Below are 15,117 nucleotides of genomic sequence, written 5' to 3'. Positions count from 1 at the left end.
TCGTTATATAAGTTTTTTACTTCTAGAACATTTTTATATTATTGAAAAAAATTGATTACGTGCCCCTGGCATTGGTATGAACTTTCTGATCAGACAATTTGCCACCTGTGTGGCTTGTTCAATGAAACCTTACGAGGCAAAGTAATCTCATCGCTTCATTGTTTCAGACATCCTACACATTTGCTGTCTGTGCCCAACATCGAGGCTTTGTCCTTCAAGCTACAAATGCTGCCGACATGCATGGCTGGTTATACGCGTTCAATCCGCTTTTAGCCGGTTCTATCAGGTGAGTCGAACTTCGTTTGGTCACTTAAAATTTCTTACTGTAATCACTGAAAACAACACAGATCATCTTTTTAGTTTTTCGAAAGTTTCATTAAAAATATTTCAAAGGTTTGTTGACTATTCTTTAATTATTTTAATATTATTGCTTTATCTTTTCTACACAATGTCAACCAATTCTTGTAAGAAATCATTCAAAGCAATCAATGCTTGCACTGTCTGCTTTGTAAAGAGCCCAGACCAATGAATATCTGCAATGAATGTAGCGCTGCGTAAGAACACATTATTATTATTATAAAGCAATTTTCAAAACATAAAGATAACTTTTACATTTAGCAGATCAAAGTTGGCCCGCGAAAGCCAACACATCGAAACATGATTTGACGGGAAGAGACGTGTTTGGCAACTGATGTTTACCAGCTATCTCAAAAAGAGTTTTTCTGATCTGGAGAGATATTAAATTATGTGCTTACTTTTTTCACTGTTATATAGCGACCGTTTTCAAATTGTGATGTTGATTTTCTGTCCGCTTAGTTAATTAAACGTGAAATTTTTAGAAAGTTGCCAAAATGTTATCACTTGTCAGTGATTCCCAAAGAACATTTGTGACTTTTTGTTCAAAGTAATCTGCAAGGTATCTTGATAGTAATTTAATCTGAAAAATCATTGGATTACATCAAAATAACGTAACGTTGGGTGTTTTCTAGCATCTTGCTTGCACAAGCAGATTGTTTTTGCCTGACAGTTATATGCCACCAACAATCGCATCCATTCATTGAAGCTCCTTATGCTGCCAGTAAATTAATATAAAAATCTTTGGTTTCCCGCCTGGGAAACTTACTTTGACCCAATGTGTGACCTCATACAACAAAGTCCGTCGGTTTTACATTGTTACATTTACTGGTGGTACGTCTGACGACATTGAATCAATGTAAAAATGACTAATTTTGCTGTATGGGATGTCACTGCTGACTCTCCTCCCCAGCCAGCTAAAAAAAAGTTCATTGGTTTATTTTAGTGTCTTCAAATGTTAGGCTACCAAGCAACAGCTTGATCAAGATAATATTGTGGCAAGTCTCTGATTTAGTCAAAGCGCACTATAACTTTTGCTGGTTTGCCGTGCGTACATCGCAAATGAACGATAACTTTGGCTCAACGTTTTTTATCATCTCTCATGCTGCTCGAGAAATTGCTTGTTAGTGTTGTCCTGCAGTATTTTGTGGTTTCGTGCGTGGATTGTTAAATTGCCACATTTTTTCGTTTTTTTTTTTTTTTTGTAAAAGTACAACTTAGCTGTTGCTCACTCAATCGTGTAAACATTGCTTGTGTATTGCCTCATGTCAGCACCCAGCTGGCAAAACCTGTCCGTTTTACTTTGATTCAACTCCTGCAAATATTGAGTCATTGTAAAAAGGGACTGTTGTTGTTATCTGGGTGAATGCTGTTTCCAAAACACTGTCTTTTTTTCTTTCTTTTTTGTTTGTTTGTTATTTCACTTCAACTTTCCTATTTCATTTGTTTTCTTTTTTCGTTTGAAGATACGAAAAGTTACGTCTGTTTTATATCCCACTGATATTACGCTTCCAACTGGCAAAATTGGTCCTTTTTACATGGAATCAACGTCTCCCGATGTTAAATCAATGTACAAAAGAACAGTTTTGCTAATTCACTCAACAAAACATTTCAACGCTGTATTTTTCAATGTTTTTACATTGATTCAATGTCTGCAGATGCTGAATCAATGTAAAAACGACTGATTTGCGATCTGGCTGCAGAATCAGCAAATAAAGAATTTAAAATGAACCCACATGACAAACGTTACCTTTTTGTTGTTTTAACGTCTGGCGACGTCAGAATGATGAAACATGACTCGATCTTCGTGCTTCAAATTGTCACCCACTCTGGCATCACATTTGCTTTTCTGAGTAATGCTTCTTTATTTTTTACGGAATATCACTGTTATTACACGTCACAACGCTCCAAAACTACAACGATTTAGACTGAATTCATTTTCTCCTCAACTTTTGCAAAAGTGTATGAAAATTTTGCGGAAATGTGGATTATCGTTAACATTCAAGTGTTGTAAAATCGCAATCTGACATTTCAAGAATGAAGCTTCAGGCTATTATCACTGTGTGTTTGAATGATATTTTGTTTTCAATCTTACCTTTGGAAATGCAGTCTTTTTGCTATTTAACTGCACAACAATAGTATACACACGACCTAACTGGCAAAATCAGGGTCATCACATTAAACCAACGTCTAAAAACATCACATTAACTTGAAAAAGTATGATTCTGTAACATGGGCTGTTAATACGTTGCACTTCTTTGTTCAAAGCAATTTGTGTCTAAATATTTCGCTTTTGTTTCAACTTTCAACTTTATTTGCAATTTGTCCTTTTTTGTTTTGTGCAATTTCACTGAATCATGTTACGTTTTATTTTACTGAAATATGTCGGTTTGCCGTGACTCCAAATTAAAACTCAAAACGAAATCAAAATTAATTAAAATCAATTGAAATAAAAGTTATATTTTCAAAGTTGGGTTAGTAAATAAAAAAATGATTTATTGCTTGACAATTGGCGTGCTGCTTTTGTGATGGGCGCTTTTACGTTTGCTAGATGTAAAATAACGTTGTTTTTGATACTGATGCAACAACTATTGAAAATAAAAAGAAATATACTAACCAACGTTTTTCCCAGTCTAAATCTTAAAGATATTTAACAAATGTCACTTGAATAAAATTTATGTAATGTTGGGATGAAGACATCACTGCCTTCATTTGTTTAATCATGCAGCAAAAGTTGCCTTTTGTACATCGACTCAACGTCTGTCGACACAGAAACGATGCAAAAATGGCAACTTTTGTTATTTTCGTGATGTTACCTTCCGTTTTGCAAAATAACTTGCTGGGTGGAGCGACGTTTTCAGTCGTCATTGTACAATGTACATGATTATATTCGCTTGCAGTCATATAGCCACTGCCCAAATAGTAAAATCCCTCGTTTTTACATTGATTCATCGTCGGAAGAGGTTGAATCAATGTAAAAATGTCTGATTTAGTTGTTTGGGTACTTGTTCACCTTGTCCTACACAAATGATAACCTCCTACGTTTGTTAATTGCAGGATTCCTTCTAAAGTGAATCAACAGTTATTTGTGAGGTCGTGCTTACTTTCAACAAGCCTTGGTGTTAAATGTCGCAGTAAGTTATATCAATGGTCCTTTCAGTTCTTTTTTTGTCCTTTTTCCTTAAAATCTACGTCCTTTTCGATTTTTTTAACGTAGTGAATATGTTTGCCGTCTAAACTGCACCATTAAAATGCCGATCGAAAAACCCGTCAAGTTTTACATTGATCCAACATCTATAACAGTGAGACCAACGCAAAATTTGTTGGATTTTTTCAACATGGCGCTCTTTGCACGTTGTGTTTGCGTACATTAACGTTATTTGTGCTAGTTATCACGATTCCCGGCTTAAATTGATCTAGTTTGCATTGATTCAACGTATTGCAACGACTGAACGACGTACAAACAGTTTAATTCTGCAACCTAGGTGTAATTAATCTCGCTGTCAAAATGTGATGTTGTGAAAAATAAATTTCTATTTATTGGTGTGATATGCAATTGCAGAGATGATTGATAACGATCGTTAACCTCCTCTAAGAGTAAGTCAATTGTTTTTACATTGATTTAACGTCTGCAGACGTTGCATGTAAAAAAACGTAAAATGTAAAAAACGGTTGTAACAAATGTAAACTAATGTAAAAAAAACATTGATAGTCTGTCTGGTTGGACAGAGAAAGCATCGAAATTTCAGGTTAGACGGAATATTATATTTCTAAACTCTAGAACCAAAGAAGTTGAATCACTGACCTAAAAAGATAAGGTTTGTCAGGTTGAACTTCCACCTGAAGTTGGAAATCAGAACTGTAGAGTCGTAGCCTACAAACCTATCCTACCTTCAACTTCGCTCCTGGTCTCCCAAGCATCTTTCCACTTAGCCAAAATATAAATGAATCGAAACTTTTGCTGGCTGAGTGACTCCATAGCCCGGATAAAATGGCACTATCGATGGAATAGTGTGCGATAAAGCTCTACTGACAATTTGTACTTTACCACATGGAATATAATTGGATCGTTGGGAACTTTATGGTTGAGCCACCTTTGTCTGTTTTTGTTATATCTAGCCTAAACCGGGGAGATGGAAAAATAATGTATAGCATTGGTAGAAGAGGACCATATCGCACGTTGGCAAATTTTTATCAAAATGGCATCACATCAGCGCAATCGAAGATAGATTGCTGCAGTAAGTTCGATGCTATGGAATTGTTTATTAAACAAGATTCGTGTTTTTTATTATCCGCTAGTTAGAGCTAGAGAGTAGTTTCTGTTTATTACAGGTTTACGAATGGGGAACGTTCAAATATTACGTAACGCCTTCGAGGGGGAGGGAGGGTTTATGCAAAGCGTTACGTTAGCGTCACATCGGGGGGGGGAGGGGGTTCAAGCAAAACGTTACGTAACGCTTTCGAGTACGGAATGGTAGTTTTTTGTGCTGAATTCGTAGTGAAAAAGCGTTACATGGGGGAGAGGGGGATTGAAAAAAGCGTTACGTTGGCGTTACATGGGGGAGGGGGGGGTCAAAAATTCGGAAAAAAAGCGTTACGTAATATTTGAACGTTCCCATGAGCTTCCGGACAACGCCGAATAGATGCCAAAGAGCAGCCGATCTTCGGTTTCATCGCTAGGTTATCAAACTAATTTCAAATAAATCAAGCTTTTTTCCTCTAAATTTCTTCCTGTTTTTGCCTTTTGCTGATATCGTGAAATTCCACCCAAACATTATTGCTGTCATGATCCTGTGGAATGTGGATAGTCCTTCTGATAACTGGCAATATCCAAAGTTGAAGGTTGGTTGGTTTTGAATCTTTATTCTCGGACTGACAAAGCCTTGATAGGTTATTCCTGGTAGTTTCGCATTCTTATAGAGGCTCTTGACGCAGGGCCAGTTACCGAGATTGACAGAGTGAAGTTTTCCGATTATTAAAGTGTTGTTGCCAAGGAATTATTCTATTTACAAGGTGTCACTGAATGGAGAGGTGTGCCTGAAATGCGTTGCTCAAGCGCACACCCCGCGAGTCGAACCAGCGCCGCGTGATCTTGAGCCGGTCGCGTAACCACTAAGCTATCGGGGAGCTATGAAGATCTATTTTATGTAGCCTATCGTCTTTGTTATAGCCTACTGATCGCCCTACTCATGACGAAATATTTTCAATATTCATGCTGTACAACTTAGCCTACTGTAGCATATGTAAAAATATTTTCTTCATGAGTAGGGCAATCATTTTTACATGAAGAACGAGAAATTTTGACCAAAAATTCAAAGTTTTGATCAATTTTAAATAAAAACATTTTTTTGACAAAGTTTGACGTAGTAAGAAAAGAATGCTTATAATCTACTTTAAAGAAAGCATTAATGTAGCACAATTCAAATCTTGTGCAACAAGAGATATTTTTACATTTTCCGGTATGAACAGTTTGTCTTCGTGATTACGAAGCAGCTTGTCTAGAAGATGTCTTTAAATCGCTGTTCAGGCTTCTCGACAGGCGCGGATCTAGGAGTTTTTTTTGGGGGGGGCCCAGAAAATTTGAAAATGAATTGCAAAGAAAGAAGAAAGTAAAACACCCAGCAGCGGGGGGTCTGGGGGGCCTCCCCCAGAAAATTTTGAAAATTTACTGAGAGCATTTTCAACAAAAATATGGATATAAATATTCCTGTAAAATGGTGCTGTCCGGTGGCATAGCAAAAGGATAAGATCATGTTTTCTTCGGCAGTTTTTCGGTAATAAAGCTAAGTCTCTATGTTTTCTTGTTGCTAATTCCTGGCTGAGATGCTTGAATGTTTTGTATTGGCAAAACTCGCTCTTTTAATGCAGTTTCGTTTAAAATAAGGCAAACTTTGTTTTAGAGACATAGAGACTGAAAGCATCATTCTCAATATCGTGACGTCACACGCGTGCCAAAGGGGGGTTGTAACCCCCAACCTCCTCCCCCCCTTGGCTACACCACTGTGAACAATGATAGCCTACTACGACATATACGATATGCTATAAAATAGACATTAAAACAGCCATGTTCATCAATAAATTTTGCTGGAATAAAAATTGCTAAGCATGCAAAGTAAACTTGAAATCTGGTTTAAAACCCTGTACGCAGTGTCCATGACCAATTGGATATTTGTATGTTTGTAGAATTGTAGACATATAGCCTACGGTAATTGATTGAAATTATGATGAAGACTAAAAACTATAAAACAATTCAGGTTTCAGATTGTTTCAACTGACGTCATTTGGCTCAGCGTTGGTTTCAGCTGAGCCAGCTCCAACAAATGTTGCTATTAAAATGTATAATCGATGGATAATTTCAACTTTAATAATAACAAAAAATAATTCCCCCCCCTCCCGGGATAAGTTAAGTCCGCTGCGGGACTAACATCCGCTGTTTAGAAGCATATCAAACCATTCAACCATTTCTCACAAAATTTCGGGGGGGGGGGGCCCGGGCCCCTTGGGCCCCCCCATAGATCCGCGCCTGCTTCTCGATGTTAGGAGAATTGCAGGTCATAAATAATAATGCAATGCAAGGATAGCCTACATGTATGGTAAGAAGCAATCAAATGAATAAAATCAGTAAATGAAAACAGTCCGGTTTGGTAGGCTGACTAGTAAAATTTATTGACAAACCTTTCACCGCCGTAAAGACGACTTTGTCAGTGTTCTTAATAAAATCGATTTAAAAATGATTCCACTGGAATAAGAATACATGCAAAGCCGCCTTTTCGGCGGAAGCGCTTTGTGAATAATTGTTTTGAGTTACCCAACTTTACTGTTTTATTTTCTGATTTTATTAAGAAGCTAGACTTAATAGTTCACAAATGTATATACAAACGAGAAACGACCTGTTTTAGCCTGCTGCTGCGGTTCGCTGTAGTAGTAGTGGTTTGCAATTTGCATTAGCTTTCGGATCACGGTTTTCTGGTCATGTGTATTTGGCAATGACAATGACAGCGAACCCGCAGCATCAGGTTAAAACAGGTCGTTTGTATCTGCATTTGCAAAGTAAATAATATTTACGCTGTTAAAAGTGAAACTCAATCTATTGCTTAGCCTTAATAATTTAACGTCAATATCAGCTAATATTAGCTTCTGAAAACAACGCATCTTTCAAACAGTGGGCTGCATAATCAAAAGTATTTAATTTAGTCTACACATTTATGAGAATAAAACGTCCATGATTCAAAGTCTACAGCGTCGGCACTTTTGCATCATTTGGCAGTTGGCACTGCCATGAGGGAGAGCTGGACAAGGTTGTTTCCATCAGCGGTATTCTTAAGTTATTTCTGGCCGCTTGAAGTATCCTTTTGCTACGTCACCATGTACAAGACGGCATAAATTTATTCATTTGATCGCGGAAGACAACCTTTTTTGAATATTTGAAGTCTGAAAAAAAAGGCAGCGATACTCTTTTTCAGCTCTGTTTTTAAGCTGTGATCATGACAAATACCTCAAATTCAATTGTTTGGTTGTGTGCATTGGCATTGAAGAAAGTGTATTACAACTTTATTATTGCAGTATTTGTTATGCCAACAAAGCTGACTGGCTTGCTGACTTGAGATTAAATGTGGTAAACGGAGAACTTTTTGCACAGCAATAAATTGCTCCAGTGCTCGCTGATTCTGTTAGCTGACTGAGCGTTTAAAAACAGCGCCAATAGGTGAAACTGAAGTCTGCAGAAGAACAAAGGTTAAAGACTTAAGTGTGGATTTAAGGATTAGCAACGTCGCTTATTCTTATCTTAGGTTGGCAAGCAGGCTACTGTTTTGAGTTTCTAGTGTCTCGATCAAGTGGTGTGAGAGGTCGGCAAGAACAAAGCGCAAGAAAAGTATAAACGAAGTTGTTAAATTCAGCTGAGTGGTAGTAAACTTGCTGACAAGTGACTCTTAATCAGCAAGCATTCTGTTTTCTAGTGTGACTTTTAAGGGTCAACTCTCTACTGAAAGCACTTATAGGCATTCTTTTATGAAACTTACTCTTTACTTGGAACCGCATATTCAGCTGGGAAGAATATTTTGTACTCCGGTTAAGCTTTTGCTCGTGTTTGGAACAAGTTGTAGTTGTTGCGGTTAAACTATAAAATCGGAGCAACTACAAATTAATGGCAAGAGAACTGATAACCAGTTGTTTGCAGCCAAGCTGCAAAATCGTTTATTTTACTCCGATTCTGCTTTGCCTCTGCAATGCTGTACTTGCAACAACGCTGCTGCAGTTTGAAGAAAGTGTTCGTCAAAGTGTTATAGAAAATTTACCCCAAGAAATTCGTTTTGCTGACAGCAGTGTAAAAGGTGAGTTAGTGAACAAGTTTTACTGACGTTGAATAGCTAAAAATTTAGCGATGGTAAAACTGTGTTGCTGGAATTCTCAATTTCGTTGTTTCTTTCTGGTAAGGGGAATAATGTAAGTCTGCCAAAATCGCGGTAGCAATTTTACCAACAAAGCACGAGTACACAAGGCTATGCCACAAAAACGCGCTCGACTCCTAGTTGACGTTCAGTAGCCTAATCTTGAGGATATTAAAAACCTGCAGAAGCACTAGTACATTCTTGAAAACAAATGAAAATATCGAAGACGTAGTGATGACTGATGAGTGCACATTAATGCAATCTTGGCATGTTAATTCAGTTCATCGCCAACCTGCTGAAGTTTGTAGGCTCTCTTGGGAGTGGCACGTAATGCCAAGCATATTACGCATATAATCCGTGTCGTTTGCAAATAGATATGTATTCAATTGGGAGGGGAAGGCATTTGTTACGGTGTTTTGTGCTTTGATGGCATCAAACACATAGAAGCCAAGCCTATTTAAACGGCTCACTTTGTATAAAATTAGTACGGTAACTAGTTGTTTATTCAGTGAAATGTTTTCAAACGGACCCGCCTATTTGCGCTAAATATAATTATAATATTATCATGCAGCTGACGGCGCACAGTTATATACTGCACTTTGTTACATAACATGGTTTCATCATTCGTAGGCTATTATCTAACGTTTTATGATTCATTTTCAAACATAGGCTACAATATTTGTGTAAAAATACAATAATTTGAGATGCATCCGCAATGAAGCCTACCCCCAGGGCCGTAGCCAGCAAAACAAATCTGGGGGCAAATAAGTATTTTACTACATGTGAGTGAGCCCAGAACGAGTCACTGAAGGCGAAGCACTCGGGGGGGTTCTGAGGGGCCTCCCCCAGCTAATTTTGAAAAAGTAGGCCTACCTTAAAATTGCACATTTTGAGAGTAGCCTACTTTCAGCCAAAATCAATAGTAAAACTTTGTCAAATGATGTTGTAACAGAATTTGAAATGTTTATATCCCCCCCCCCCCCCCTAACTCCTACCATGTGTACGGTTAAGTTTAAGTTATGACTTTCATCGTAGGCTTCAGCTCTTGTCTGAGACTCTGAGCATTGGTGTCTTCTTCCGTTTAGGGTGGTGCAATCGCCCCGCCCTAAAACACAAAAAAAGTAACTTTATTCAAGATGTATTTACAATGTCGGATTAATGCAGAGTGTAGAGACCAACACATTATTGTGTTGCTTTGAAATCGCTCCATAAAACTACTTACTAGATCCGCTTCTACTACGACACTTTGAATATAAGCAAGAAATACGTGAAAGTACAAAATACTTAATACGTTTGTTCGTTTCGCAGATATACCTTCTACATTAAACTCCCTAGGCATCGGCTCGACGTCACAGCTTGATTACGTCATCACTCATCCAGGCCGTGTTGACCACAAGGGACAATTTCTGTCACACAACGTCAAACATTTCACCGGATTCCGGCATCAAGAAAAATTAAAGTCCAGGAGGAAACGACGGGATATTGATGAAGATCGGGATGTTGCCCATTTGTATTTTACCGTAGACGTGGAAGGCAAACAGTTGACTCTGAATGTTTCCGAGAATCAAAAGCTGGTGCATTCCAACTTTGTGGTAGAGCGTCTTCGTGGAGAGGAAGAAAATGCAAGAGGATTCTACAAAAGTCCTCCTCATCAACGAACCTCGATTCAGAGAGGCACAAATTGGCCCTGCCACTTTCGAGGTCACGTAATTGATCATCCTCAATCCGTTGTTGCCGTATCCACCTGTAGCGGTTTGGTGAGTAGATGTTGATTAACGATAATTTGGCACTCAAGTTTTCGATGTTTAATTTATTATTATCTTTAACATTTGTTTGACTGAGCAAATGTTTTCAATCTTTCTTTGAGCTAACGCAATGGGTTATGCAACATTTAGGACTTTACCTTTTCAATGGAGAAAGATTGTCATTTCTAGAAATGTGTTTGTTTATAAACCCTACCCAACTACTACATATATTAAACAACCTACTTAAATCCTGATTTTTAACAGGAAAATTGGGGTTGACAAAACACAATATTTTGGTTTAATAGTTGTGAATTGACGAAAAGCTCCTATTACTGTAAAGTATTGAATAATTTGCTGATCCCATCCCATGCGACTTGTTGGCTGCGCTAAGATCTAAGTTTAAGAAAGCTACCAAAGCTGTGTGCTTTGCGGTGTCAGCCAGGCCTGTGAAAGAAGTTTTTAAATGCATTTAGAAAAATAATTTCCCTTTTACAGCTACATTGAATTTTAGTGTCCTATACCTTTAATCACATATGCTCGATAATGCAAGGAATCATTCAATTTTTGTTCAAAGCTAATCAGTTGACGCAAAAAGGAATCCACTTAAGAGTAGGGAAGAAGCCGTATCCATGTCGTACCCCTCAGATTACTGTGTGTGGTTGATACAATCAACAAGCTTGTATTTGTTAGAAGTGAATCATCTAAATGTCAAGGACTGTGGTCAAGTACCTCGTTTTATTTGTACTTGACTTAGTCTCAAAACACCTTAAACCCTCGTATGAATGTGTATGGTTTCTCTTGTATTGTGAGTTTCCCATGGTTAAAATACCACAACTTCTTAAAAAGGCAATTCTTCAAATTGTTGTTTAATTTTGTAAAATAAATCGTATCTTCATTTCATTTAATTTCCCTATTTGATGAGAACATTTTCCAGAGATGCGTGAGAAACAAAATTTGTGTGAAGCAGCGTAGATAAAAAGGGTCAATGTATGATTATGTTCACTTTTGTCTGGCGTTGGTCTTACACTTTTCATTGCTTCGTTGATTTATAGTCTAAACATGGTCAGCCAATGTTTAAGAGCAAATAAATCGAAAGATCAACAGTGTAGCTGATAACATTTGGTAGTAGTTCAGGGCGTCAACTTAATTAAATATAGTAAGGCTGTGATATGAACCTCTCCACAATATTTAACATCATTCAATTCCGGTACCGGTAGCAGTTTATCATGCACAGGCTTGATTGTATTGTCTATTTGTCGGGCTCTTAAACGTGTTGTCTGTTGCAACTTGACCCACTGACTCATATTAGTGAAAACTATTTTTGCATACCCCCTTGGTGTTGCTAAGTGTAACGTATTACGTTAATCTGATGACGATTCACGTACACTTGACGCAAAGCTACCGTTTTTTTGTTTTTTTTCAAAGTTGACAACCCTAAAATTCTGAGCTTTACTGTATGTAGCCGATGCTGTATGGTCCGTATGGAAGCACATTCTCGGCATACTTTTGTCTGTAAATTTGTGTTGGGGTGATGCGTTTTTGAAATCAATCGATATTTTTGGCATCCCACAAACTATGAAAACACGCGAGAGTTCAGTGGAGGTTACGAAAGCGTGTGTTTTGCAGACACTTTTGCATTGGGTTTCTACGCTTGAGACTCGCTCTATCAACACTGCGACATTTCATATGACCGCTGGTTCACAATGTCGCGGCTCAACGCATCTGTTGAATATTCCCCGTTAATCGGTATTGTCACAGCGCAAGTAGTTGGTAGTTATGTTTTAACATAATTATCAAGTTTTCTATTATTTTGAAAAAAAGATTAGCTTCTGGCTGGCGATCACATAGGTTGAAGCATCGTAAGCACGGTTCTTCATCTTATAAACAAATGTTTGGTGTCATTGTTTTTGTGATTGATGTGGCTTATTCGTTGGCAATGACTCTACGAAACATATTTAGTCAGAGATTTTAACCTTAGGCCAATGGTTTGTGTCTTTGATGAACATTAACAAAAAAGGTTTGTTTTTTATATCAAACGTCTTATGTTGCTCATATTTGCCACAAAAGTAATTCAGCGTTTGACTCATAGTATCATACAGCTTCTTGCATGTTAAATAACCGAATAGTTGCACTTGTTTCTACTTTCGATCTATATTTCAACAGACCATGGCTACATACTGTAGATGATCCGTTTGTTGTAAGTAGCTTGTGCCAATACAGCAGTGGTTCCCAACCTTTTTTTGGCTGTTACCCTAATCTCCACCCTGAGGTAAGCGAATTACCCCCACGATCAATTTTCAAAAACAAAAGTGTTTATTGCTATGTATTTCAAAGGGCTAACTATGACTATCAAAATGTAATACAATATTGGATACAAGATAAAAATGCGTGGTAAACATTCAATGCGAAGGTTGGGCCTGAACTTAGCCGCCAGCTTTGTGATCCTGGGCTTTGTGGTACTGAAGGCGATTCTTGCGTCGCTTTTAACATCCAGGCGATTGTGCTTCTTTGTCTTTATTCCTAAGACAGTTGAAAATCCTTGTTCACAGCAATGCGTGGTTGAAAAAGATGTCAGGATATTTAATGCACGTGTTGCTAATTAATGTTGGTGCGTTCTGGTGTCTGCAAAACCAGAAGGGTTCCTACCTTTCCCCTTGAAATCAAGTTTCAACACTTCGTTCATTCGGAGAGTGATAAATTCTTTTTTGGTCGAAAGTCGTCATCATCCACCTGACTGTCATCACATGTGAAGGGCTTAGTGCTCCATTGGAGACTAGCCGTTTTCAAATTCGGAAAGTAGTTGTCCATCTTCTTAGCTAGCTGGCCTAAGTGGTCAGCTATGTCCTCCTTCAACGCCGCTGTCAACTCATGTCCACTGCCTTCGAAGTACATGTCAAGCGTTTGAAACTGCGCCACTGTGCCTCTTCCAACTCGCTTGTTCCACAATTTAACCTTTACGATAAATGCTGCTACAACTACTTTGGTGTCGATCACACTTATATTCTTGCCTTGAATTAAAAGATTTCCTTTGTTCAATTCACCAAAGATATCAGCCAGGTAGCACAGCTGGGAAATCCACTGTTAGTTAGAGAAGTATTCAGCCAAGTCGGACTTCTTTTCTATCAGAAAAACATGGACAGCCTCACGAAGTTCGACCAGGCGGGTTATCACTTTGCCACGAGACAGCCATCGTACTTCTGTGTGGTACAGTAATGCTTCGTATCTTTCTCCTATCTTCTTGCACAGTTTCTTGAAAAAACGGTTGTTTAATTCCTTCGCTTTTATGAAGATCACAACCTTTACTTGCTTCGCTGTTTCCAAATCGGGTCTCGTTACCCCCCGAAAACAGGCAAATTACCCCCCGGGGGTAATTTACCCCCAGGTTGGGAACCACTGCAATACAGGAATGTAGTCAATGCCAGGTAGTGGCATAAAAATGCTGGAAAATGTGATACGAAGATAGTTTAATTGGTTGATGGATGGGGAAAACGTTTATCCTCTGATAGAGAAATAATCTTTAGCAGCTTAACTGTTGCGGTTTTGAGTAATGTACTGTACTGTACTTGCAGTTGCTTGAGGCTCGTAATATTTGTAACAGTAGTAAGTCTGACACGAATCTGATTACCATCATTATCAACTTAAAATGGCTGAAGAATGATCAAAATTTGTTTAATACGTCATAATACACGTAGTTGCACCAGTGACCCATGGCCACCATGGTTGCCCAAATGCTCAGTATAAAGAAACTGAGTAGCATTGCAATCTTGGTGTTAAAACATTGGACTAAAACGGTTCTCTTGTGCTTACGCAATGTCAAAACGTGGCTTTTCATGAACATATTTATGATGCTTGATAAATAATTAGGTTTACAATACATGTTTGCAAAAGTTATCAGTTTTAATTAAAATCATCACAAGGCAGCCAATTAATAACCCGTATTCAAGAATCTATTTAATTAAACGTGAATGAACTTTCCACATTTGGTTAAACTCCAGTTTTTATAGTTGTAATGAAGCAGAAGTGTAACTTTATGGCAACACCCAGTAAACTACATGGTGGATACGATAGCGTTAAAGGTTGATCGGATACATACTTTTGAGCTAATCAGTAGTGTTGCCACTTACGAAAGCCCTCAGTTAAAATCTATGGGCCTTTTTGCCTTGACTTTGGAATATTCAACGCCGCTGTGTGCCCGTCCACCTAATAAGATCTAGTTATTTGATCGTAATTGGGTTTAATTCAATTGTTGGACCTCATGTTCTATCAAGATGAATGATGCACACTTGTAGGCTACTTGGTGTGCTCCTGACAGGATACACCTTTTCTATCGCTTTTCTTTTTTTAATTCCATTGTGTAAGTTTGTCAGTGTAAATTTTTCATTTTCACAATGGTTTATGGTGTACATCTCTTATAGTTTAATCCCACTGTTTTCGTTTTCCTCTTTTGGCATCATTGTAAATTGTTTGGAATTAGTTTTGCTGGACGGATGCCTTTCCTGTCATCAACCCCCTTCCACTTCTCCAGCACGCAGTCTTGAAATAGTTATATTTCGTCTGTTCCTTACTAGAGCAAACATTAAAATTGAACTCAGATCAGAATTTTTGTGTTGTTCACAAAACTAAAAAAA

The 15,117-nt window shown here is 37.9% G+C and overlaps 2 protein-coding genes across 5 annotated transcripts in view; both read left to right on the top strand.

Annotated features, from left to right (window-relative positions):
- Positions 1–772, top strand: part of LOC145775076 (kinesin-like protein KIF1A) — a 46,197-nt gene extending 45,425 nt beyond the window's left edge. Inside the window, exons 42-43 of the mRNA XM_082586272.1 lie at positions 168–286; positions 619–772. Of these exons, the coding sequence (XP_082442398.1) occupies positions 168–286; positions 619–661 (162 nt within the window). The 3' untranslated portion in view covers positions 662–772. The remainder of the gene's footprint in view (positions 1–167; positions 287–618) is intronic.
- A 7,550-nt stretch (positions 773–8,322) lies between these two features.
- LOC145775223 (A disintegrin and metalloproteinase with thrombospondin motifs 12-like) overlaps positions 8,323–15,117 on the top strand; it is a 42,516-nt gene continuing 35,721 nt past the window's right edge. For all 4 annotated transcript variants that reach the window (XM_082586476.1, XM_082586475.1, XM_082586477.1 and 1 more), the window contains exons 1-2: positions 8,323–8,687; positions 10,053–10,501. In XM_082586476.1, coding sequence (XP_082442602.1) covers positions 8,501–8,687; positions 10,053–10,501 — 636 coding nt within the window. In that variant the 5' untranslated portion in view covers positions 8,323–8,500. The remainder of the gene's footprint in view (positions 8,688–10,052; positions 10,502–15,117) is intronic.

The sequence above is a fragment of the Aplidium turbinatum genome, chromosome 8 (assembly GCF_918807975.1).
Source record: "Aplidium turbinatum chromosome 8, kaAplTurb1.1, whole genome shotgun sequence".
In the NCBI taxonomy this organism is placed as follows: Eukaryota; Metazoa; Chordata; class Ascidiacea; order Aplousobranchia; family Polyclinidae; genus Aplidium; species Aplidium turbinatum.
This window is presented reverse-complemented; position numbering and strand designations above follow the sequence as displayed.